Here is a 27,990-nt window from a genome sequence, read left to right as displayed (position 1 = left end):
GGCAGCGAGGCACCAGGTCAAGGCAGGGTCCTTCATTTGAGCGTTTTGGTGTGAGCAGGAGTTAAATTGTGCCCTCGGCCACCCGAGGCTCAGCCCCCAGAAGCTGTTCCTTCCCAAGAAGAGGGTTTTTTCCCCAAGTCAGCACTAACTCAGCTGGCACTGTGGGCTGGTCCAGAAGGAAGCACGCGCTCCGCTTCTCTTCCTTTCGCAAGAGACTCTTCTGTTAGTTCTGCGGTAACGAAAATTATAGGCATGAATGATGAAAACCGAACTTCAGACTGTTTTACATTCTTTCGGTACTGTTTAGTGTGATGATGGTTGTTGACTTTTCCCCTGCCGCTATATTTAGAAAGGGGAGTAGGAGGGAGATGAGCATTAGTATTATGGGTTATGACACAAAAACATCAAAAAGTAAGTCTGTTCCCATTTCTCTTTGGTATCCTCTGGGGAGCTGTAGTGTTTAGAGAAAGCTCCTGTTTCACCACAGGAGCTCAGGAAAATAGGCACCAAACTTTGTTTAGACTCTAGGACTACATATGGCTGTACAAGGTGGGTGGGTAGCTAGGACACAGAACTTTTCTTCTACTGAGCTTTGTTTCCCACCACTAGATAAGCTCCAAGTAGCTTGTCTGGTTGAATTATTGTTCCTTATATGTTAGTGCTTGGTTCATTTTAGGACTAAAAATAGAAAAAAATCAGAAGCTTCCTCTGCATTCAATAAATCAACAAAAGATCCATGGGAAAAAAAAAAATTGCATAATAATGCCCCAGAAGAAATCTAAATGAATTAAAGTCACCCCCTGCAGAGAACTTGGGCTCTGTTTATTTTCAAAAAACTATTACAGGTTTTGCAATATTTTTCTGGAAGTTTTTCACAAGCATTCCTACTTCCTCTCACTCTGGGCTGGAGCTGAACTGCCAGCCTAGAGGAATTCTTTGGACCTGGCCTTCAGCCATGAGAGATAGTGGCCCTCAACCCCAACTACAGCACAGTTCTTAAGCTGCAACGTGAATTCAAAAACTCAAGATCTCTGCAGGCTGTGCCATAAGTACACTTGACATCAAGAGAGTAAGGGTAGTGAAAGCTTGACATCTCCCAAGCATGGAGAAGAAATGGAAAGTTTCTTCAATAGGCAACAGCGCATCTCAACTGCAAAGCTCTGGTTGCACGTCTCATCCGTTTCTTCCCACTTCCCATGGAGAAAAGACAATCCAGACCCTTCCAAGTGCAATGTGCAACACCCTAATCGTTGCCTCCTGGCACCCTCCCAGCACCTCCTGCGGGTAGCAGAGGGTGCGCGGGGTCAACCTTGTAGATCCTCCACCCGTTTTGCCTTAGCAGTTCCTCTGCAAATCTGGGGGGCAAGGAGCCAGCAGAAGCCGTGACTGGCAACATGTGCAAGAGGTAGCACAGATCTCTGACGCGCTGGGAAGCTTTCTGCAACCAAGAGCATCTCTCGGGGTATGACACCAACATCTGCCCTATTCTCTCTGTTAAGAGCAAATTCTGTGCGACGGCAACCACTCAAGAACACAAAATGCCTTTTAAGTTCCAGTGGAAAATGTGGGCTGTCAGGACGGCTTCTCTTACTGCCTTCTTTCCATTCACCCCAAATTAATGTCTGCAGTTCTACATGGGCCCTGTCCTGCCCGCCCCCCCAATCCCCGCTAGAAACTAAGCTCACATACTGCAAACACACAGAGGGTTTTTCAGATTTCCACCCACGCAAGCAGCTACTCTGCACATCCGATGCACATGTGAAATTGGTTCGCAGGGGTCAGGGCAGGAGCCCACGTTTCCATTTCTAGCTCTACTGAGCTTAAGTTTTATCATCTGTTTGTTTTCAAAGCAAAAAAATACACAACTAACTTACTTTCCTTCACAGGGGAAGAAATCTCAGCAAAGCATCTTTTCCACTGGCAGGGTTGGGTTACAGCCCCCCCACTCCCACCCACGCAGCTGAACCCAGCGCCTGGTCAGCCCAAGAGGCAGGAGGAAATGAAATGCACATGTCCGCGGCCCCCTCTCCCGCTTCAGCTCCTCAGCAAAACCGCTCCCTGCTCCAGCCACGAGCCATCCCAGGACCAGAAGATGTGCCAGGGAGGGGGATACTTGCTGTATCTTTTCTCAGAGAAGCTGTACAGCAAAGCGGTGCTTCCTCAACCTGAAGAAAGTTTTGGAAAGGCAATGCTCTCAAAGTTCACAGCAGGGAGGTTTCACACCAAGGTTCAGAGCTCTGCTATACACAGGCAAGAGCTTAAATGTAACAAAACTACTATTAACGCTCATTACAAATGGACGCTGATATCGCAAATTCCTCAAAGGAAATTATGCCAGTCTGATTAAGCAAATGCCAAGTAACAAATGTAACTGATTGCAAGTTAAAAAAAAAAAGCTACTTTATCTCCATCTGTAAGAATAGCTTCCTTAGAGATATCCCCCCCACCATATTCTGTTTCCCCTTCTCCTTGTTGGCTTACTTGAACAAAGACTGTAAACTAAGCACGTAATATAATAATTTCCCTCATACCGATAGTTTTTATTTAATATTTATCTGGATACTTCTTTCCTTACAAAAGTTTCCTGTATTCTGTATGTTGCTTAAAAATAGTATCTGTCATTTAAGACTGCACTCTACCATCACTTCTGTACACAGCTCCAAGGGAAAAAAAAGATCAACAACTATCCCAAATTACAAATATACCCTTCTCTTGTTAAAAGAAACAAGAGGACAGTTTTGGTTTTAATTTATCCTATTTCAATGAAGTGCAATGCTCAAAATGAAGAAAAACTAGCAATGCAGCCTGTAAACACGAGCTACAATTCACTTTTAAAGCAGAGGAACAAGGAACTCAACTTCAGAAGTTATTTTTCCACGAATAAAGCAAAGGCGAGAGACTTCTTTTAACATAAGCTTTACCTTACTTGCATCAGGCTTCATTTGCAAATAATCTAAGAGGAAGTAACCATTTATAACCCAGAGTAAATCAAAGTAAAATGGCATTTTGATAAACACCAGAGCCTATCAATCACAAGGAGGTGCCGGATCAGGTTGCTTGAGGAATTTCAGAGCTGCTACAGCAGCTCCAGCAGAGAAGAGCCAAGGGTCTTTAGGAAAAGCCATCCCAGAGGTACAGATGTCGCTGCAAGCTGCGGGCATGTGGCACAGCATCCACAGCCTGGCACCAGGACTCCCAGCTGCCCAGCAACGTCCATGAGTAGCCAGGGTATGGCTGGAAACGCATCCAGGAAGGGGAGAACAAAAGGGAAGCAAAACCGAAGACCAGCTCATGCTAGCAAGCCTCAGTGTAAGAGAAACGCATTCAGCTGCCCATTTCTTCCGAACCGCGTTGCTGGAAGCCGGGCGTCTGCATCAGCCTGGTCTTCGGACTGATGAAAAATCAACCAATGTTTACAATCGAGGTGACGGCTCTGTTAGAATTTTTCCCTCACAGTATGGCATGGCACTGAAAAGAGAACAGCAAAGCGATCGGAAGATAATAAATGCCACTATCATGCTTATTGCGTGTTCCAGAAGTCTCACATTTTTGTTAGGGAGGGTGGGAGGACTGCGTTACTTTAAGCCTGTGTACACAGCTGAAGCATTAAACCTCTTCTGCACGCAACAGAGCAGATAATGGATGTGTAGGGGAAAAAAAGGCAAGTGGTAAAATAGAGCCGAAACTTTACCGTTGCTTCTGCCTGTAAGCAGATGCAGGAGGAACCCGACAAGTGTAATACTTGGTAGCTGCACAGTTACAACAGACGTCTAGGTTGGATAAAGTCTCCTGTGCATTAGATATACAAGCAGAGTTTAACATTTATAAATACAAAGGAAACAGCTTCTTAATCAATTTGCTTATGAAGAAGGAGGAGACAATTTATCCGGTGTTTAATATTTACAGCTATACTTACAGTGATATTCATTGCACCCTTAAAGAAAATTCAGATCTACTACCTTAAGCAAAGTGGGCTTCAAAAAACTGGATGTCAGACTATACAAATAAAGTATTAGTTTAGGCATGGTAGACTTTATTTTGGCACTTTAACAAATGCTTTATTTTACAGCAGTGGCACAGCATTTGCCAGAAATTTTCTTTTCTTGGCACAGTTATTTCAAGCAGTTATTTTACTAATTGAATTTCACTAAATATTGCACAATAAGATATACCTGTTAAATTCTTACCCTGTTTTTACTTGTTGAACCTGTATGGCTTTGAAAGAACTTGCCAGTAAGTATAAGTAATTTAAAAAGCAATATATTAAATATTTTAGCACAGGATAGCGTTCGTTTGTTCCCAAATGACCACTGAACTTGGGACAGCAACAAATACAAGTTACGCAACTCTTATCTGAAGAGCTACCAGATCTTATTTACAATACATTGCCATTTCTGAGAAGCAGTTCAGCTTGATGTCCTGAACACCTATATTTTGGAAATTTCAAAAATAAAAAATGAGGAGGTTAAGAGGGCAGAAGACGAAGCCATTTGTCTGTAACAAAGCATAATATAAGGAGGCAGACTGTCGCCTTCTCCACGTGCCCCTCTATCCATCACCTATCTGCGGTCTAAGCAACAGAGCCTTTTCTCTTCTACTTGGAATATTTCTTTCTTCTCTTATGAAGATATTCCACTTGTCTCAACTCTTCTGCTGGAGTCCAAGCAGAATAAACCAAAATTCTCCAAAAGGCCAGGGAAAAAACAAACCAGAACAACAAATATACACAATAAATGAAACCGGGTACTCCTTTGAATTTTACAGTACGGAAAACAACATTTGCAGGAAGAATAGGTCTGTGTCAATACTGCCATTAAATATAACGCAAAGGTCGCATGACTCATAACTCATACACCAGATGCAAGACTTAAACATTCCCGCTTTTCTCAGCAATAGATCTGGTCCGAGGATCAGCCTCATCAACAGCCTATTTTTTTGTTTTTGGTCTGGATTTCTAAGATCTACTAGATGTACTCTGTAACATCGAAACATAAGCAAGCAGAGATAAAATGAAAAGCATACAAAAGTATATCACAATGGAATTCTCAGTATTAGGCCACATGATTTATTCAGTAGTGTTTATGTTCCCAAATTACAATTATGTCTATCCATGTAAGACTACAAAAGTTACCATTAGAATTGTCTGTGCTTATAAAATACCAACATTTTCTTTTACTGTTATATACTCATTAACACCAGTCTGCGACAAGTTACATATAATCATAGGCACTTCAAAGGCTTTAAAAGACGTTTACAACTTAAATGCATTTTTAAAGAACAAAAATTTAAACCCCTACGTGTACCTTCAAATTGCAAATAATTAACAAATACAGTGGCCATAGAAATCTGCAGCAACTTCTCAAAATACTGTTAGAGTCTTTGGGTTTGCTTAGGTTTGTCAGTAGCTTACTCCAAATCTTCCTGACAGGAGATTTGTTTAGTAAGAATACGACTATACAGTTTGTAGTAATAATCCAATTTTACACATTAATTTGCTGTTACAAATCTCACTGAAGCTACAGGTACGCTGAGAAACAATGCAAAGTGTAAAATTGATATTCTGACACTTAAATTTATACAAAGTGGAGGTTAAAGTTTACATAGCTGAAAAATTACATTTACACTAAAAGTTACTGTTATCTGAATCATCTGAAGACAAATTGCACCATGACAACTACAAAAAGGCATTTTTTTGGAAACAGATAAATTAATGAAATAAAAACTAACTTGTAAGATCAATCTGAGACATGCCGACAAAAATTAAACAACTTTCATTGAACCATAGGATAAAACAATCATTTTCATTATTTTATATTTATGCATAAAGTTTTAAAAATGATTCAGTGAACATCAATGGTTTTATAAAATAATGCTTTGCCACTGTTATTCACAGAACACTGCAAATGTTAAGTTTTAATTTTACATTTTTAAAGGAATACATGAAAAGTTTTAAATACAATGGGATTTTATCATAAAGGTGCCGTAATGGCTCTTTAATGAAAAAAAAAAAAAAGAATCTTCATTATTCTATGCAAAAGCTTTATTTAAAAAAGTTCAGTGATCTCATAAATAGAGACACTAAATAGGAATTTTATGCATAAAACTCCTTAGTAGGTGCCTTTTGATAGGCAGCACAGGATGGTTTACGTTCACCAAGGTCGTAACTGCCTTCATCCTTCTTTCTCATGCGGTATACCAGCAGCAGGATAAGGAAGATTGCGAAAAGAAAACCGATAACTCCGCCAGCAATAACAGCTGTAATCAAAGAAACAAGAGATTCACAATATGCCAGAAAAACAAGTTTAGCACCATGTTTCTTTTTCATCTCACACAGAGTTTGCGATTGGTTTCAAATCACAGAAAAGGGATCCCATTATGCAACTGTCTTGATTATTAGTATCCTGAAATATATTCTCAGAAAGCCTGTTTGTGTTTATAAGGCAATCATTTAAAAGGACATTCCACCTACAAGTGAGCGATCCACCAACTCACAGTTTTAAAAATGGTATTAAAAATTTTCCAAAACCTCAATTAAGAAAGCCACCCATACTGACAGAGCATGAAGTTGTCATCATTTATAATAGTAACACTTAAGTTTCTTTCAAACTCATTTTTCAACAGTTAACTTTTTCAGCCTTAAAAGAACTATTTTGTTACACCAGTTAAGAAATAAGTTTTCCCTTTTCTCCATCAGTTTTCACTCTGACTCTAGACTGAAATGAATTTCCTATTGACGAGTAATAGGAGAGAACACTTCATGGAGTTGTAGGAACCGAGTCATTACATTCATCATGTACTTCCAAGCACGTAGAAAGTATCAACTCCAACTAGACTTCAAGAGCAAACCTACATGCTTCCACTGATGTGGATATTAAGGCTATTTCACATTCTGATGCTCACAGGAAGATGTGGTCCGAAACTGTATGACTTTCATGGCTCCCAAGACCCGCTCCGAGAACAAGCAAAAAAAAGTATGTCTGTAAACACTGTTCTTATGCCAAAAAATCCTCGCATGCAGTGAAAACATTGGTGGCCAGCCTGCGCCTCCCTAGGTTATGCATGGAAATAGACACTCCTGCACCCTAAGGACAGCGCTCATCCATCCCCCTCCATCCACTCATCCCTACCATGAGCTCCTCCCAGTCAGTGTCCATCTGCACCAGACGGACCAGACAGCGATGTGCTCTTAGGAGCGTGGGTGAGAATTAAATTTCTGCACCGCAAGCATCAATCCAAACTGCAACTCCCTTTCTGAGCTGTAGAAGCTCCATATATTCAGCAGGCATTATTGAACTTGTAGGCATCAAAGCAATTAGCAAGACCTCACTATTAAAGAACTTCAGAAGATGCCCATCTCATTCTCACCAAATCAACCACTGGCTACCCCCTACAAACGTGTTTAAGAATCTACCAAGAAAACACACATGCTGAGTTTGCATTATTTGATACGGATCCCCTCTGTTTTCTGTGGTGTTTCCAGGAAGATAGACCTTGGCAAGCAATGCCTCACCTGCCAGAACTTCTGTTCTCTGGAAGAGGTTTTCTGAATGCTTTTCGGTGAACACATCAGTGTCATCCCCTGGCTCATCACTCTTTTTCTTGGCATCTATCTCGGGCTTTTCCTCTTTATCGATTTCTTCAGGTGACTGTGGCACAAAAAGGAAAACAGAGCATTGATCAGAGACAGGGCGCACTGCAAGTCGGCACTGTCACTGCCTGTCACAGGCAACCACGAAGCTGTGGCTCCACACGCGTACTCCACCATACCCACAAACACAACACATGGGAAGCTTCTGACCGCAGAAAGCCACACTACACACTGTAACTGGATCTATCTGTCGTCACAATGTCGGAATGAAAAACAACACTATCCACGAGTTTAAAACCCTCAAAAGTATATTTAGCAAACAGCTGTTAAATATTGCCTGTGTTTATTAGAATAACGGCCTCTGAATGAAATAAGAATTGTAAAACTAACACATCAGGTATGTTATATTCAGAACACCTTTGAGGGTAATTTAGACAATTACTTATGGTGGTAGAAGGAAATACTGAAATAGTAAATGGAACGTGGCAAGTGTTCAAACTGCAGCCCAACCACACAACCCTCTCCTTTGAGAAGGGAAGTTTCATGCAGAATTTTTGAAGAACTCTTTGAGAGATGTAAAAAAGCTCAAAGGTGTCGTGAGAAACTGTCTTGTGTATCATGAGATATTCTTTTTTGCATGTCTCCTTTCATCTGAAATCCAGACATCCCTACACAGACTTTCTAGTAGGAATGAAACTGAGCAGCTCTGTAGTCATTTAACAGGCTGCAGTAGCATTAAGTAAAGTTTGGGGGGGCTTTTAAATCCATATATATCAAACAAAGTTAACATCAAGCCATCAACGGGGTACAGCAGAACCATTGTAAATGGTGTTGCTCTCCAGCCACGCACCTTTGTTTGTGCAGGCACCTTGGTCTGCATTTTCACCGTAGTGGCCTCAGCCCTAGATGCATCACTAGTTGTCGGTAACTTTGGAAGTGTTCTGGATGTTGTTATTACTGAACTGTCCTCATCTTCTTCAGCACCTGGAGACAAAAGAGATGACATTTCGTTGACCTATGAAATTCTTCCAGACCGATCACATTTTTTTATTTTTATGTATATTATGACACCAAGGTCAAGCTGCTTGGACAGCCCACCCTAGGCAAATGGCCTAGATGACAATGACTGCTAAGATAAAGATGCAAGTGCAAACACACTGTGACCCAAACTGCCAGGGGAATATTTGCCCCAAGTGATCCCAAGAAAGAGGAAGGGGGGACATCAGCCAGATTAAGCAGCAACCAAGAAATTACCGCTATATTTTTGAAACAGAAGGAACCAGCCTGAAAAGAAGTATGAAAAAAACCATAACACTTAACGGGGGGAGAAACCCTGGAGTGGAAATCCCTGGAGTCAGGGCTGGTGTGACCCTGTCTGACATGGCCCCATGGCGCCAGGGGCTCTGCTGGGGCTGGGCGGTGCCATCCCCCACCCCATGGGTGCCCCCAGCAGCCACCTGCAACTCCCCCATGGCCACCACGGGGGCACCCCTGGAACTCATACCCCAGGGTGTGGCAGGCGGTGATGGGGCCCCTGGGATCAGATGGGGCTGGGGACACCCTTGTCTCCCACAGCAGGGGTGGGCGGGCAGAGAGTCCTGCACACCCAGATGATGGGGGGCTTTCACACCCCACAACCTGTGAGAGGGGAGGGTGTGTGTGCACACAAATCTGTGTGTGCGTGTGGCACACGTTGGGATCAGTTATAGAGGGGGGTTGGAAATTTATAGTTGCATGTCACCATTTGGTAAGTGGCTGGTATTGTGCTTATCTGTTGTATTGCTGATGTTAAGCACAAAGGCATAGTTCAATGGTTGCCAGTTAATTGCATATCATAAATAAATCAATCAATAAACTTTATCCTGACTTGACTTAAACCACAGGAACTGAACAGTTTTTCCCTGTAACACGCTGCTTCAACAACAAAAATCTTTCCTCTACAGCAAATCTGTTAAACCCTCAAACATAAAAAAGCAAGTAGTTTCTATCTTCAGGAAGTCTGCTATTACTTTATACTTCAGTCACTAGGAATTCACATGTTTTTAAACTTCACATAATTCAGAAGCCTTTTTATTTTGAAATAAAGAATAAGAGGATAGAAAACTCCCTAAAGATGACCTTAAATTTAATTTCCTCCACATTCAAAGTCCTGCTGGAGTCTGAAGGCTCCTTTAGAATAAGATAATGGACATGTCTAATAAATATCCTTTAGTGATACTGGAAGGAAGAAGACACAGACAAGAGAGTAAATTATTGCAAGGCTTGAAAGAGGAAAAGAATCAACCTATTCTCGGACCACTCCTTAGGAATCTCAATGTGTTCTGCTCGTTACAGACACCGGATACCCAAGTAACTATTGGGTAATAAATTCAGCAAACGTGCATAAGAGTAATTCCTAACAAATAAAAATGTATCCTCTTACAACAGACTAGTATGACTCACTCATTCCAAACAGCCTTTTTATCTTATTTTTGTAAAGAAAGGAAACAGGCTGAAAATATGACCACAGTAACCAAGTTTTGAACTCACAATTCAGAATTATATAGATTTGGCACTGAAAGGAAGGGCATTAACAAGACAATAACTACAACAACTTCTGTATTGTGGAAAGGAAAATTTGGAATCATTAAAAAAGTACTACATTAAAGCTACCGGCACAGAATAATACTGGAAAAACCTTCAGAGACAACACAATTACAGTGCAACCACCAGAATAAAGACCTCACAACAAGAATCAGGTATTTTCCTGAAATGCTACTTAAAGATCAAAAAACCAACATCCTGCTTCAAAACAGAGATGAGGAAAGCCATCCAACAGGAAAATTTTTCTGGCTTTGCCTCAAGAGTTTTCCTTGAGAAATAAGGGCCCAATGGATAGCTCAGCCTGCTTTACCTTCCAAAGTTCCTCCAAATTACACAAGACTTTCAGAGTCAAGGAAATTAAAATTGATGATCAGATTAGAGATCTGATAAAACAGCCTTTGAGAGTACAGAACTTTATTTTCTTCTTTTTATGAAATGATAAGTCCCATTCAATCACAACTGCTCCTCCAAATCCTTAAATGCCACCTTCACTTCAGGCAATAGTTGTGTCTGCCAGATAAAATGGCGAGCGTTACAGGTCTGAACATCGCTGTCTATGGAGGACGCAGATCTCCAGTCTCTCAACAAACGGGCGACTAATCTAACTCCTGGACTAGTCGCTAGATTTGCACCAAAAGGTACCCAACTCCTCTTTCCGTACAGCTTCAGGAGCCTCAGGGGAATCCTGACAATCCCCAAAACATTGGGGCACCTATTATTTAGGCCTGACTCAGGTACCTGCTCATCCTCATGGTTTCCGCTTTCTAATTAGCTTTATCTAGACAGGTCTCTTGCTTGGCATGGAGTAAGTCTAAACAAGGGGAAGGCATTTCCCTTGCTAAACTGACAGTAGTATCCTCAGAATTACCCATAAATAGGATTGAGTGATCAAAAAACCTCTTTAATGCTCTCCAGAACATAGAAATACCATTTTACATAGTATCATGTTCCCTAAAAGGCAACAAAAAAACCAGAGAACTATCCCCCTCCCTGAATCCAAATAGGATTGGAAAGGACTCCCTTAGTGAGGACACCAGAAAAAAACCCTCCCGTAATTAAACCCATAACTATCTCAGTGGTAAAGAGTTGAGAGCTCTCGACCATTGCAGACCATCTTTTATCCACTGCAACTTCTTCAGGACAACTGCTATCTTCATAGTGGTCAAAATAGCCTAAATTGTGCTGTACTATTGGAAATATGTAATATAGCCCTCAGTGATGTGTCTATTCACTGCCCCTTGGATGACAGGAATGCAAATACTTTCACACTCTTGGTGCTTGAGGAAACTTGTCAGGAAATCAAGACTGTGCCAGCTTAAATCATTATATACTACAAAAAGCCCACAGTAGTTAGCACTCTTACTTGCAAAGCAGCCAGTGATTAACTCTTCCTACCAAACAAATCCAATCATTTCAACTTATCTTTTGGGATCATGTTTGCTTGCTGTAGCACATCGCACTCTGCGAGTACTATCACCACAAGCAAACTTGTCATGAGGTGGGCACACACATACCCACTATCTCTTTCATACCTTCCATCTCCATCATCAATGTGCCACATACCAGAATGATGTATTTTTAGCTGGCTTATCTCACTCCCATTCACACGAAAAGCCCCCAATGCAACCCTTAATCAACACAGCATTAGGCAACAAGAGATGACACTGTAAACAAAATACTAGTCCCCTATCAGGGAACTGCAGCTGAAATACATGGGGACAGTGGAAGGATGTTGTGTCTCTGGTAATTCTCACCTGAGGAGGGGAAAAAAAATCCAACAAAACTTGAAGAAAATAAAAGGAAGAGTCCTGACTATAATGAAGTATACTGAAGATTCTGTCCAGCACAACAAAAACACACTTTCAAACAATATCACAGTATGTTTTTGTGTTGAAGGACCTGGAGAACCAGGCAGTCAATGTCACAAAGCATGCTTGGGGCTGGTGTAGCAGGTGGACAGAAGAATCTCTTGCTCCAAGCAAATCTGAAAGGCACATATGAGTCAGGCCGCAGAAGGCAGAAAAATTAATAATACTTGCCATGTTGCCTGCACCATGGGAGGGGAAGCACAGCAGGAGAGGGTGTGTCGCCCCAGCTGGAGTGCCTGCCGGGCGCACTGCCACCAGGGCCAGGAGCACCCAGCGTCGGCCATGGCCCCCGCGGCAGCTCCTGTTCAGCACCTGGGAGAGCGCCCGTGCCTCCCCCGCCTGGAGCCATGGTCCCCAGCCACGCCACCAGCCGTCACCCAGCCCCACGCCACGCTGCCATCGGACTCCTAGACTGCTTTCCAGCCTTACGAGTGTAACTCTGGCTTCCCATTAGGCCAAAAGCCAAAGCAGATCTGCTCTTGTGCTTCTTGGAGAAGCTCTAGCCCCACCACCATAACCTTCCTCCAAGAACAGTCCCCAGTCACAGTATCAGTCTAGACATAGTTCAACCTGAGCTAACCTTCTCAACTCAAGCTCATGAGAAATATTAGGTTGCAGAAGAGAAGAAGGGGAAGGAAAACATGCATCAGATTCTAATACATATTGCATAGATTTGACTACCAGGAGTAACTTAAGACACAAGAATCAGTTTTCAGAAGAACGTGTAGATAAATCTAATAAAGATGGTGGCTTCCCTTAACATAAAGGTAGTCATGCTGCTTAGCAGCTACTTCCAGGTACCTGCAAGACCAGGGCTCAGTTAAGATCTTTTATGCTAGAGGAAAAAGCAACAGTAGTTTTAAAAGCCTTTCAAGTTGTATATAGGCAGGAAAACTTATTTTTACTCTTTTATTATTATGCAATATACAAACACCTACACTAAAAAGAGTGATGACAGACTGAGGCGTCTCCTCAGAGATGGAGACTGCAAGAAGGAAACAATGGACTAATTAATTCACTACAGACTTTCTGATGTTGATACAGGACAACCAGGAAGCAGGCACGGCCCCTTCAGAAAATGTCAACTCAAGGATTTGGACTGAACACTTGGGCAGGCAAACCTCAGTAGCTGAATGCACATGAAGTCTAAAGAGACTGTGAGAGGAAAAAAACCAGAACACCATCACCTTTTTTTTCCTCCTTAGAAAAAGCCCTCAGACAATTTCTAGTTTGAAATGTGTCATGCTTACAGTGACATTTGTCCATGTTAATGCTACTTGCAGACCTGCAAGGGCATTAATGGTGGTGCTGACAATTCCTGTTTATCTCCATAGGCCTGGTGGCAGCTAACAATTTTCATACCAAAGAAAGGAGTCAGCATGTTGTCATCTTGGATCTGTTGGCTTTGAGTGCAATTACATAGCAAGAAAACCACTCTTAAGTGGGAAGGCTCTGCCTGCTAGGAACACTACATCACTGAGTATCAAGTTGAGAGAGACATATTCAACACAATGTGAGAAAAATTTATCATCGCTATATCTGCAGGACACTTTCTACTTCATAAAATGGAGATAGTAGTAAGTATAGGGTGAGCAGGGCAAAGAGGATGCTAATTTGCTTCCCTCGAGCTTTTTTTCTTAAGTCAATAAAACTGGGCTCACAGATTGCTTAGAAGATTATTTGAATTTAGACTTCTTCCTTTGTTCAAAAGAATTAGATTTTGATACTGTCACATGAGCTCTCTGGAGTGGCATCCAGATAGTCTCAGTCTACAGTGAGACTTCTGCTTTCTTGCAGGAAAGAAAGAGATTGCCAGAGGCAGCATGAGTGTGTGTTATGTATTCCATCCTCCACCCACGGTTCAAGGCTGAACACAGGAAAACAGGATGAGAAAGCCAAGGTGTTACTGTTGAAGTCCAGGGTACTTTCTGTCCTGGCTCCACCTTTACCACTGAGATGGGTTAATAAAATCTGAAGCCAGTTCTTCTATAGCCTTTTCCACTTCAAAAGCAGGGCTGCATTTTGAGTCACCCTTATTAGAAACAGCCAGTCTCCACAGAGAGAGATGAAATAAACCCAAACCAGGCCATTCTCCATACCGCTATTTAATGTCAACCTATCTCCTTTCCTGAAGCCTACACAAAGCCAGCAGCATCTGACGTCACGACAGAACAGGATGCTGACTGAAGGGGCAATTTTCTCAGAAATCAGACTTCTCCTTAGACAGTTCTGGAAACTGCATGAAATCACTGACTTATTATTTTTTTCAAATAAAATGTTAAATTTCCCCTCAAAGAAGTGTACAGCAAGGATGTCCAATTAAGCCTCCGATCACATTGGAATGTCAAACTTTCCCTGTGGAGGGCTTCCAAAATGAAGGGTATTACCCAGGTGCCAATGACCGATGGGCCTGGATTTGCCTAGCAGCACAGTCAAACCCCTGCAGACTTAATTTTAACGTACCTTTGAAACTCCAAAAGGAAGAAAAAACAAAAAAACATGCGAAAAATCTCAGCTGTGGCTCACAAGGTAACAAAGACGAGGTTCTACAAAAACATACTTTAAAAATTCACAAGTATATATAAACATCAAAAGACAGATTACAAAAAGTGCAATAACAAACAAGTAAGTAGCACACTTGGAAAACAAATGGGATTTCCACAATAGCTCAGCAAATGCTCACAACAATGAAGAAATTTCTCTTCCAGAACTACCATAAAATTCTGCGCTTAACTTTTAATGGCTGGAGCCTCCCAGCTAGTCTAGGAGACACTCCACAAGAGGCTTTCTAAGAGAAATGATTAATGAGGCTTCACTGACAGTTTTTTTTGAAAAATGATGAGCTAGCTACATGCCTCTAATGAGTGTTTAAGTCTGAAAACTCAGTATGTTACGCTTATGAATTTCTTTATTCACTATATGCATGTAATTACCTCAGAGAAAACTGTCATAGTTTTGGCAGTATCTAGACTTCCAAATTTAAAAGAAAAACAACAACAAAGAAGTGGACACCATGTTTACATCAACCTGAATGCATGTAAGAGAAAACAAGGCTGCCGCTGCTATGTTTTCTTACAGACTACTAAATTAGCATTATGCTATGGGAAAACTAAGCCTTCTCTAATCCTTATTTCTAAACTCCAGAGAGATCTACATAGAAACCGGAGGGACAGAAGACAGAAAATACCACAGTGAAATGATGCAACTAAGGAGTAAGAGAAAAGAGCAGAAAGTTAATATTTAAAACACAGCCCGCAGGGATGCTCAGTGCTCTGTAAATAGAGAGACAAGCACTCATGGTATTCACTAAAAGTATCATCTCCAGCTTATAAAGGGAAACTGCAAAGCTTTTCCTCAAATAATTGCATTACATCTTACACTTTTCAAAATCAAATTGTGACGTGTTGTCTCACCTGAACCTGACCCAGAAGAATAATCATCATCATCAATTGGATAGACGCCTGATGCTTCTTCAACAGAGCTGTTGTCAAGGTATAAATCTTTATCAGAGGTCAAATCTGCTCTCTGAAAAACAGATAAGAGGGAATGGTTAAAAAGATAACAGTTCTCCAGCATAGCAGTCTCTTAATCTTCACTCCTATTTCCGAAGTTGATGATGGCACACTGAACAGTTTATACTTTCAGTTTATGCAACGTATTCATCTAAGATATTAAAGAAATTTGTAAAATTACAGCGTAAAAAAAATCTAAGGTTGCACAATGAAAACTAAGAAACCACGCAATCTTTAGGAAGGAAGCCCCCTTCAAATCACACTTCATCTCATTAAATGCATGAATGAATAAATAGTATTTGCAATATACTCTGCAGAGCTTCTGTAACAAGAAAGAAGCAAATCCCAGGATTGAAGCCCTCTGTCAGTATCTCAAATACACAAATCTATAGGCTGTCACGTGAAGTCTGTCATTTGATCTCAAATGGGACGCAACAGGAGCACACACCGAAAACCATCTCAGATATACACCAAGCCAAATACAAATGTTTAACAAGACAGTGCTGGTGATCAAGGATTATGAATGACATTTCCAGCAGGATCAGACAGCACATCTCCAAAATTCTGGTCAGGCAAGACGCTCCAAATCCTAAATGAACACATCTCTCCTAAAATTTAGCTGTAGCTTCAACAGGCTAAAAAGTTGGCTTCTTTTGACTTTCACCACATTTTTATGTCTGCATGTATTTCCTGACTAAAAAAAGATTTTGCTAAAATGAGCTGATAATAGAAAAGGTATCAGTCATCTTTTTAGATTGACAACTCAGGCTTTGAAAGACTAGAAATGGTCTTCCTCCACAGCAGCTTGTGCTTTCTCAACAGAGCATAAACTTGGTTACAGGAGTTGTGTATCTCTGATGACTGAGAAGGTACCTGCCACTATTACTACTATTACTTTTACCAGCATTTCTGTATTTGCCCATTTGCCACAACTTGTTGAAAAAAGTATGAAAGTTGCAAATGGAGTTTCAAGTCAAAAAGCGATACTATACCAAATTGAGTCTTTTCTTTATATCATATAATTGCCCAAACCAGGTGCTCTGCATCCCAAGGGTTTCCACCTTACTTTTTACCGCATGGCACTGATTGCCCATTTTATGCTACACAACATTCGCTGTAGCTTTCCTAAAGGGGTACCAAACTGTGAAAGGGGTAACTCCTGTATGCCAAGACCCACATCTGACTTTCTGAGGTAATTTTTTCCCAGAGGTCTAAAAAATATTGTTGAAGACAATTGTGACCTTCCTTTTTTTTTTTTTTTTAGGAGGCTTTTGGCAATGGATTCCTGTTTCAAGCTTCTTCACGGCAGAAAACTGCAATTCAGTTCAATCTAACATTTAAAAAATGATTCTTCATGGAAAGCAGAAAGGCCATCCTGATTTATTAGAGTATTTCAGGGTAAGAGATCTTTGCACTGGGGGTACCTAACACTTTTCTGAACAGCTCTGAACTAAAAAGTATTATCCGTTTTTTCCTTCTAAAGAGGAAAAGAAAACTTGGTCAAAGTCTACTCTTGCTACTGCAGCTTTTACCTGTGGGATGTGTAGGGAAAAAAAAGCCCTGCTTTTAAGATAGGTTTACAAAAGGCCTGCTCCCATCTGCTGCTGCTAGTTCACACGGTCTGCCTGGAACTGGCTGCAGTCCAAAGCAGAAATTCAAGACGATGTCTGGTCACCATCAAATGACTTAATTCCTTTAAAAGATGTCTCCACAGAAAGGCCTGAAGTGGCCTGGTAGGTGTATAGGTGGTATTGTAATTAAGACGCAGCTGAAACTGTTTCCGTATAGGAAAACAACTCCCTCTCACGGGACAAATATCCTGCTGTTGATCAGGCTGCCACAATGGACCAAGCCACTTTGTCCCATTTTACTTTCAGCCCCAACTGTGGTACAAACCAGCCCACTCCTCAATATCAGGCAGGAAAAAACAGAACATATTTAAAAGGAAGTGCAGGTGGCTGACCATGAGTATATAAAAGGCATACAATATTCAAAAGATATCAGAGGTAGTAAATGTTACCTAACGCCAAGCTGGGAAAAACATTCGAAGACCTACCTGGAGAAATTTCCTAACAATGGAAACTGCCAATAGCATTTGGCAACAGCTGAGAAACAGCCTGAGTTTGCAATTGTTAGTGAATGAAAACCAGTCTGCATGAGAACAGAAGCACCACACCCCCATGCCCAGAACTTTTAGTGTTGAATAAAAATATGAACTTACCAATCAATTTATTCCCTAGGCCATTTCCCACTTCTGTCTATATCAGAAACGAACACAGCAGAATTCAAAAACTGAACAGAAACCCAAAACACCACCGCCCCCTCCAAAACAAACAACCCTGTTTTCTTGCTCTTTCCAGCCTCACAGGAGTCAGAGAAGACAGAAAGGATCCCTGACAGTTCTTCTAAAGATCCGTTTTTTGTAAGACAGCTGAGCAGCTAACCCAATCCAGCCCAAGCTACAAGCGCCTGGTCAGCCAGGCTCCCCACCATCATATTCATTCCCTTTCTTTCGATGAAATATGGCTTTTCAGCAGCCAAAAGCTTTCCTTTCTAGCTATGCTGAGATGTTCTCAAGATTTAAACCAGCTGAAAACAGAGGAACAGAAATGGAAGAGCAGCCTGTGTAGTTTTCAGCAGCAATTTGAGCATCCATTGTATTTTATTCTGGGCATCCAAAGGATACAATGTGAAACATTATTTAATATCTAGCATTGTGGATGGCACAGCTCCATCAGAATGACGAAACTATTCCCCACAGTACAATATTTACTATAAGGAGAAATGTATGACCCAGTGAACCCCAAATGCATTCAGATCAGACATCACGCTTCATCTTGAGGAAGATGCTCTGCAGCTTCTCCGGCCAGAGCCCCTTGCTTCAGCCCGTTTCCAGTACAAATGACTCTCATCTAGTGGAACTCGGGGAGGACACGAGCACCCTCTCAAACCAAAGGCACAAAGAAGCATACTCTAGCTTAAAAATCCCCAGGCATTTGCATAGATAAACACACTGCACTGTCCCCAGAGAGACTCTCTTTGCAAGCTGGCTAGTAGACTTGGGGTAGGGGCACCCCCTCTACACCCACAGCTTGCACCTTTTTTCCCAGTTGCTCAGAAGCATGTAGCTGCCTTAGGCCGCTTGGAATGAAAACTGCCTTCATTTAAGCATAAAAAGAAAAGCCCAACAGTTAACAAAAAATGCACAGCCATTAAAAATAATTCTCTGAAGATTAAGCTTAGCAAAATGAGAGTCGGTTAATGAAAATAAAAGAATACTTCATGGTGCTTAAGTGAGTATTAAGCACCAAAGCCATGCTTTGCAATTTTATGCAGTGTACGAATAAATTTGATTTAATATTTGCTCTAGAAATGTTTTCTCGCTTGTCAGCTGGGAATCCATGGGGGCCCATGGACTATTTCCAGGGTGTTCACAAAAGATAAGCTGGAAAAAGAAGTTTGTTTTCAGTAGGCTTCGACAGAGAAAGGTCTGTACTACCACTTCAATATGCTTAGGAGGAAAAGAAAAGTTTGCAAATTCTAACTCCATTATGAAGGCCAAATATTTAAGAGACTATTTCCTATGGCTATCAAGTGAAACGAGGGCCCTCATGTCACTTTTATGTAACAGCCTTATTTTCAGATCTATTAAAACGGCAGGAACACCAGGCAAGGATGTCTCTGTTATCAGTCCTTTAATCTGGCCCTGAAGCCACAAAAACTGCCCGTTACCTCTTGACAGAGATTGCATTCTCGTCCATCATTGTTATCCCACTTACGTTTTTATTCCAAGAATATAATGCTGCAAAATCCTGTGACCTAAATACTTCACATGCTACATGCCAATGATCACTGATTCCTGTCTGGTTATTGACTACACTGGCACAAATCTAAATCTCATGGATGTAGTGTAGATTAGCACCCACTAAATACTAGATAAAAGATATTTCCACACCAGTTATATGTTGAAGTCTCAAAGTCTTTATTTTACTAAAGCTTACATTTTAAATTATTTTTAATATAATAAATTTAGATCATCCAGAACATATTTTTTTTAAAAAAAAACACCTCATTTTGACACTAAATGAGAGAGGAAACAAAGCAAAAAAGCTTTTTCTGACTCGTCATTTCATGAAAGGCATAAATCATTCATCAAAATTTCAAATGGCAAAAAATTGAGAACAATCTTCAGACAATAGAAGGGTTGGGAAAGGATGGCGCACTTCATTTAAAAAAAAAAGTACAAAGGGCCCTGTAATAGCCATTCCCTTTTCCAGTGCTGCTATTACAGTCAGTCTCCCCATCATGTGGGGATGATTTAGGAGCAAGACATTAAAGACTTTCATGCCATGTGGATGAAGCCAAGAAGCTTGGTGTGAGGAGCAGTGAAGAAGTAATGTCTACCATCGCTGTCGTGGCTGTTTGAAACTCAGACGGAAGAGCAATGAGTAACTGACATATGGAAGGAAACATTTTATTACTTACAGATGCACTGAAATGTCTGTTCTCTGCCTTTTTGGGTATATGGATGGGACAGAGAATTTGAGGTTTGCAGCTGGGTTATTAATGGTACATTGCCTCCCTTCTTCCCCAGATGGAAGTCTTTTAGATGTAACCCGTTTAGTATGCACACAACCAGAGATTAATATTTTAAAAGTGATGTTATATCCCAAATATCTAAGCCAGAAGGCTCTGAAAATTTGCAAGAGTTACAGCTGTTGATTAGGTGGCAATCTTATACGTAAGAAGGAAAAAGAAAACAGATCTTCCTCTTCTATTAACAGATCGTGCCGTTCTATTAGTGCTTGTATAAAAGCATGTTCAGCTGGTGAGTCTGAGTTCACTGAAGTGATGCATTCTTCATACACACTACATTTTTGGAAAGCTAACTACCTGAATGCATTCATCTAAAGCCCTAGCCATTGCAGAGACTCCCAATGAAGGCAGGAGAAAAGGCAGTTGTGTGAAGGAGGAGCTGTATTTCCCCCTAAGTTTCCTGCAAAAGGAACTTTGATCTGCCGCTCAACAGAAGTTAGTCCTAACAGACCTCAGCACTGCCGACCCCAAAGCTGGCAAGCTTCTTGCTATCATTGTTCACTATTTCTTTGCTTTCCTGATCACACCAGGAAAGCTATTTCACTGGTGAGACTGTCCCATCAAGAGTTCGTTAACCTTGTCCAGGAATGCGAGTCACGATTTTAAACAAAAAAAATCTACAGCACAAAACTTGAAAATCACATTTACACCTCAAAGCATTAGGTTCTTCCAGGGAAATGTGCTAACCAGAAGAGCATCCACCTCTTATTTCTAATCGCATTACTGGTTCTAAGAGATGAGCTGCTGTCAACTCTGGCAGTGCCCATCAACTTCCCTCAGCCTGTGCATCCCTACACTGAGCACGTGTACCCTGCTACAAACATGTAATTTTGAAGTAAGATTTTATGTTACGAGGCATGTTTACCACTAATTGTCCTGCTATAGATGCTTTTCTTTCCTCTCACTGATACTACAGCTGGGCACAGATGAAACGGAAAGGAAAGAAGTAGGCCCCATTATTTCCTTTCAAGGTGGTGGTGGCCACTTTCATGTATCTGCAGGCCAAACTCTTCCCAGCAAACCCCACTTCACTGCACTGTGTCAACTGCGGTGGGGCCTTCGGCAGAAGTAGTGGTGGAAAGTATGATGGTGGGCAGTTCGGGGGTTTTTTTTGAGAAATAAGATGCTAATAATTAGTGATGTAATTTAACACTCTAAGGACTCCCCATTTTCTTCCTTGGAGAAATGATACTGCCTGCGCAACGGTGCAGTCATTGGAGTGGGTACTGACTCCAGGAAAGCTGCCCTGCACCACCATCTGGGTAACTGTGATCACAGCAAAAATATTCTTTCCATAACAACTGGCCCCAGACTAAATCTTGCAAGTTTGAGAGCCAGGGTTTCATACAGAAGCCATCTGCATTGCTCATTTCCTCCGTATCATTTTGACATGGTTACCATCTCCCGGTTTTACTGCAGAACAGCTTAAAACCCTCCAAAGCACTCTCCACAGCTTCTGCCTTTCTGTGCCAGTCTTCCTGCTCATCCACCCGCCCAATGTGAAAATCAGCCTTGCAATGGCAACTGCCTGGACCAAATTTGCGAATGCCACCGCCACCCCGACCGTTGGCTTTGGCCAATTAAATAACAGCCTTTGATTGCTGTGACTCATTCTGGAGGGCTTGTTTCCAAAGGTATTTTTAAAAATACCTCAGAAGACATTTGCTGCCCTTCTTCAGGTAAGGGTGGAAGCGGAAATGAGCTCTGTACAGGTGTCCCTACCAGCGTTGTTAAGTTGGGTGGTTGCCCATGGGGCCGGTGCCGGCAGCGGCGCAGCAGGCTGAGACCCTGTCTGGTGCAGCGCAGAGCCACTACCATGGCCGGAACACATGCCAGAAAGATTGTTCACGCTCCTTGTACCTCATGCAGAAGAACTTCCTGATGCTGCACAAAACTATAGCTTTAGGCCTCCAATCTCTCATGACAGATAAAGAAAGGGTTTGACCGCTCGTGGCTGCTGAGGAAAGGCGGAGAGCCCAAAATAAACACAAGCACTGCAAACTGCTTCTACCACTGCTAGCATTCAACAATAGAGGACTCTACCAAAAGAGCTGATTTACAGAGATTGCCTCATGTCAGAGCCAAGAGTCAAAATATGCTGCCTTTTAAGACGCGCACAGTCTGTTACGCCAGACTAATTACCAAAACAGAGGCGTATTTGACAGGGACAGCATTAATCGAAAAACTCTTGCTGGTGTCAGGCATTTCAGCAGTCTATCTCATGGCTCGGACTACAGAAAATACACCGCATCCATGGTGCTCACAGGGAAACACTCCAAGGCAAAGACCCCCCAGGGTAAGGAGACACCAACAAGCCACCACCATGTCAGCTACTGTTCACTTACAGCCACGCACCAAAGAAATTACTGTGCTGCACTTGATAAATTTAAATTCACACTCTCCACAAAGTCATAGAAACTCATGTGCCTGTTTTCTAACAGTCATCTGTGCCTTTAGAAATATTCCCTAATGTGTAATTACATGCCGTATGGCACATTATATGATAACAGAACTTTAAAAGATAACTGGAGAACTTGTTCAAGCTTAGCTGAAAATGTTTTTCTTCCCATTATAAAGGCTCACAGATCTGTGTAGTGGGTCTTTCGCCTGCTTACAGTTTTGGAGCTGAGGCTTGTCCTGCCTTAAGGAGAAAGATAACCATCCTCTAAAGTTCTTGCCTGTTTGAGGTAAATTCCAATGGAATAAGCTTTCCATTTCTTTTCAGAGTCTAATTTCCAGTTGCGCATCATTTATGTAGTAGATGTACGCAGAGGCTAAACTTCAGTCTATCAGTCTAATCCCTTGTCCAAAAACTGTGTTGCCCAGAGTGGGACAGAAGATGCTGTATGAAAACGCAGGAGGGAGGCAAGTGAGCACGGCAGCAAGATCAGACAGAGCTTTCTGACATTATGCACAAGTACCAAAGGCACAATTTGTGATGAAGGACAGATCAAACAATTTGCTCATGCTCTCTAGCCTCAGCAGATATTTAGTAAATGAACAGAGATACTCATCAGTTACCCAACAGCCTTCCTAGGCTATCTAACTAGGCTCAAGCCCACATCGGGTATTAAAGGACTGCTAGTTGAGCAAGACCATAATTGGGTCTGCTTCAATAAAAGACGCCTTCATCATCCACCCTGCAGAAGATACCTACATCTTCATTCAGTTATGCGGAATGTTCTGGAACAACAAACCTTTACCTCTGTGCATCTGTGCCACCACTATATCCCAGTGAAGAGCAGTTTTTCACCTGGGCAGACTCTCCTCAGAAGAAGTCCCACAGTTTCATCTTACAACTCAGTAAGTAAAAGCTACCTGGATCACAGGATATGAAACGGCAGTGTTTTATTTTCTTTCTCCAGCAATGGAAGTTTCCTGTGGTTCTACAGCAATTCGTGCTGAAAGCCCACGCTCAAAAGGGGACCAGGACCTACAGCCAGGGAAGCTGCATGATCAGACCACCTCCACATAGGCTACAGGTTAGGACCAAGGGACCTTCCTAGCCCAATGACCACATAAACTTACTCCAACTCAAAAATGGTTAGTTAGGAATGATAGAGGGGCACGGCAACTCTGATACACCAACCCAAGCAAACAGTGCTGCTGTGCTGTTTACATGAACCCCCTGATTTGACACTATATCACATTCCCTGACTCTGCACTAACAGGCCTTTCTCTCCTTGCACGTGAAACCCAGAATTAAACACTGCAGCTGAGTTGTCTTCTTTACCTTGAAAACCTCAAGACCTCTTAACAGTCAGGGTACAGCACACAGCAATTCTTGTTTCCCATGTAAAAGCAGAGGTTTAATAGCAAAGTTTCTCCAGGAACCCCAAAATTAAAAAGACTCAAAGCCCTCTCATCTTTTGTGCCAAGTCACCAATTGGTGCAAAGAACAGTTTATTCTTCAACTCTGCCTTTGACGTAGGCATGATACAACAGGGAAACTATTTTAGAAAGGCTACAGCTGAATCAGCTTCCGAAGTGCCACTCCAGCCTGAAATATTAAAGGGCAATGTGCAGGCAAAACAGTATCAGAAGCCAGCAGCCAGCAGTGTGCATCACGGGTTGATTTATCTCAATTAGCATAGCAATTTTCTGCACGTTTTCCAAAAAGCACCCATCGGTTTCACCAAAAATAGGATCAAAACCACCATGCAAATTGTTGTCACAGCTCAAAATGCTAATCAGTTTTTTAAGGACACATCAGCCCATGTGCAGACAGGTTAAATTTAAGGCACAGCCGTGACCAAGAAGCTAAACGTGCTCCTTTGAAAATGCTGAATGAAGAGGTTAGCCTGCTTTTGAATCACCAGTCCCAAGTCTGACAGTAACGGGAGATGCAGGTAGCTTTTGGTATAGAGGTCAAAACTACACGTACCTGACCCAGTCAGTGCTTTTAGATCCAATGCGCACTGACTCTTCCACGCACACCTCCCCTCTCCTTTCATGCTTTACTGATCCTTTTTCCTAATCAATCAGAAGAACTAACACTTATATTTTCCTCCCTCCTCTTGAGACTGTGGATGAATGATTAAAGCTGCCAGGGTAACCTCTTTGGCATGCATGCCAATAACTCCTCACCTAATAGCCTTTCCTCTGCCTCGCTGCCCTGGCCCACTGGTGATTACTGCAATCCCTTGAAGTGGTCAAATTGCAGGGCAGCCCCCATGGAAACCTATTTGGAGCTGTTCGAGCTCATACCAAAGAATGATGTTTTTAATACAGATTGTTCTTTTTAAAGCCCTACAAAAGCAGCTGTAATCAATCGTAGTGGGAGCACTGCAAACCTCCGCCAGTTTCAAAAGCCCCATATCGATTCCTTTCCAGTCCGTGGATTTCAACAAAATAACCCCATGTGAGGAACCTAGAATCAACTAACGTGAAATCATTTAAATTAAGATATTTTTGCCATTAGTAGCAAGAATTGGCAATAAACTGCTTCAATCAATTGCATTCCTTTTGCATAAACAGGGAAATTACACATAAAACAACTATATTATTAAAGTTACATTAAGCACCAATTAAATATTACTAGCAAAGGTTATGTATGGCAACTGAAGTTTGCCGAAGGTGAGGAGGAATCAGACTTCAGAGCTTAAGGAGTGAGCATTTCCAATTCTTGAATGCTTAATCTATTATTCAATAGGGACTAATTTGCTGAACAATAAGGTCCGCAAATCTCTCAGTGGACACTTCTATTTGCCACCTGCAGCCAGCAGAATCTTGGTGACATCTCACCAAAGCTCCCCATAGGTGGAAAAATGGCCACTGGTAGATCTGAAATCTGTTCGATCTTTCTAAAACTGTGTGCTCTGGTAGCAATTAGCTGAAGGAACTTCCTCACACAAACACATGCAACCTATTTCAGAAGATGGTCATAAACCGCTTTAAATGAAGAGAAATCCTGGATCCTCTGGAACTGAGATGAATGTTGGTGGTAACACATTCATATCACAGGTTCACTAGATTCTTACTTAAGGAAAGTAGAGCTTAAATAAATTTTAAGTATGCTTAAATGAAACACCTTTGTATCAGGACTCTCAGTTTCATTACAACAGGATACGCAGGCTGTGCACTCAGCACGAGAAGAAAGAATCACCCTTTAAACAAGTATCTTTAAAAAACCCGCAACAAACAAGAAACCCCAAATCATCATCTTTATACTGCTTCAGGTTCTGACAGACAGTACCAGTTTTGAGCAGAAAATCTTCTCTAATGATGCAAAATGCAAACTGAACGGCAGATCAATGTGAACTTCGTGTTAGCCAGCAGAAGATGCTGCATGTGCTGACTTCTTTCTCCAGTCCATGGAGACAATCACATCTTCATTTATTCGGTTAACTACTTCCAACTTGTTGGGTAATGGCTGAGCTAAGTGATAAGCTTGTCCTCTGGCAGTAAAAGCACTGGTAAATACAAAACTGGGTTAAATTAAGCCAGAAGCCTTAATCTCTGCGGCCGAAAAGGATAAATGGTATCACTGCTACTCTTTCCACTGGTATAGTCTTCTCAGACAGAGACAGCGAACACAGAAAGCATTGAGAGACCAGGTACATCCTTGTGAGATACCTCTTAGTATCCCAGATCCCCAAACAGTAAAACAACAAAGATGACTTTATTGCTGTTTCCAGGTGCCAACTAGTCTAACACCCACTCATCTCACTGGTGTACAAGATTATGTTGTTGGATTCAGCACTCTGATCCTGTCTTACTTAACTGAATTTTTGCTACAAAGGCTTGGTGTTCATATTCTCTTTGATGCATACAAAGATAAGAAATGAGTTTACTTCAGATGGGATAAAACACCACTCTAATAACTTCCACTGTAAAAGCAGTTGAGTGAAATCAGAGATACGGCGGCTTGTATGGGCGACGTGGCTTCAGGAACAGTCTTCTGTCTGGTATGCTGCCCTTCAGGCATGACTCCCCTCCTTCCACCGGGGAGAAGGAACTGGTGCATCACCGACACAAGCCTGCGTGACTCCCCAGCCAAAGATGACAGACGGGCTGGGCTGGGGGGACACACAGCACCCTCCCTGCAGCACCAGCCAGCTTCCTAGCCAGGTGGGGCCGAGGCAAAAAGGAAGGATTTTCCCTGCTGCCCTCCCCTCCTTCTTAGACTCTCCTGGCAGCTCCCTGGGGCTTGCAGTGAAGCACCAGAGTGGGCAAGGGAACTAAGGGGACAATTTCTTCTGAAGACAAATATAGATCAGGGCTGCATTCAGAAACTAGGTGGATATACTAAGCAGAACCACTAAATGAGAATTTCACAGAATCATAGAATGGTTTGGGTTGGAAGGGACCTTAAAGATCATCTACTTCCAACCCTCCTGCCATGAGCAGGGACACCTTCCATTAGACCAGGCTGCTCAAAGCCCCATCCAGCCTGGGCTTGAAAACTTCCAGGGATGGGGCATCCACAACTTGAACTATATTGTTAGGAATTTCACCCAGTTTTGCAGCTGACTGATCCCATATCAACGCACAGCAAGAGAAAACGAGGCAGAGCCTTGGTGAGGCAGTCTGCTGCGAGCATCCATACCTGTTGTAAGACACTTCTGCACAGCGTTTCACACGCACTCATATTGCTGAGAAGAACCATCTAACATATGTCTGCTCTTAAAAAAACCCAGTAACGTACATAGAAAGCATCAAGCTGAAACCGCCTCGTATAAGGTATCCTAAAATAGAAGAGTTACTCCATGAGCAGTGGAAAGTCTGGCACTTGATTTTCTACAGAGCTTGCCCTCCCCACCACAACCCCAGCTCCTGCCCCTCTTCCCTGTGCTGCTCCCTCCCTATGAGCTATGCATGTGGATGTGGCAGAACATGGATTAAATAACTGAAGATGAACACATAGGAATTTCTCGAAATAAAAGTTTCAGATGGAATTACCTAAGGGACCACCTTCAAACAGCATGCTACATTTTTTTTGGTTTAAAGCATAGTCAAGAAAACTGCTGCTTTATTTGAAGGATTAGTGAACTGATAACATAATCTCTCCCCGTTAACATGAGTGGCTACTTTTAATGAAAACTGGCTGAAATAAGCTTCATATTGATTACCTTCAGCTAATGTTTTTAAAAAAATGCTACATAAAACTAAACCAAATGAATTACATTATAATGAAGGTAGGGATAAATTACACTGCATTTGATAAATTAGTTTCCCTTGATCTGAAGGAAAGCAAGCCAGGTAAGCTGTTTGACAGCATTTTTAACAGTCATAGATCTGACTGAAGAGTAAAATACAACAAAGACTCTTAATGGTATTAAATATCTGTTATCAAAGAACAATCCTTTCTTTCTAGCATTCATACTTTAAATCAGAGTTCTGC

General features: G+C 41.8%; 1 protein-coding gene across 1 annotated transcript in view; it reads right to left on the bottom strand.

The window, feature by feature from the left end:
* Positions 1-5,037: 5,037 nt before the first annotated feature.
* SDC2 (syndecan 2) overlaps positions 5,038-27,990 on the bottom strand; it is a 59,830-nt gene continuing 36,877 nt past the window's right edge. The window contains exons 2-5 of the mRNA XM_074577487.1: positions 15,453-15,564; positions 8,439-8,572; positions 7,511-7,646; positions 5,038-6,255 (exon numbers count right to left, since the gene is read on the bottom strand). Coding sequence (XP_074433588.1) covers positions 6,092-6,255; positions 7,511-7,646; positions 8,439-8,572; positions 15,453-15,564 — 546 coding nt within the window. The 3' untranslated portion in view covers positions 5,038-6,091. The remainder of the gene's footprint in view (positions 6,256-7,510; positions 7,647-8,438; positions 8,573-15,452; positions 15,565-27,990) is intronic.

This window comes from Larus michahellis, chromosome 2, assembly GCF_964199755.1.
Source record: "Larus michahellis chromosome 2, bLarMic1.1, whole genome shotgun sequence".
NCBI classification, from domain to species: domain Eukaryota; kingdom Metazoa; phylum Chordata; class Aves; order Charadriiformes; family Laridae; genus Larus; species Larus michahellis.
Note: the sequence above shows the minus strand (reverse complement) of the source record. Positions and strands in the feature narration are given on the sequence as shown.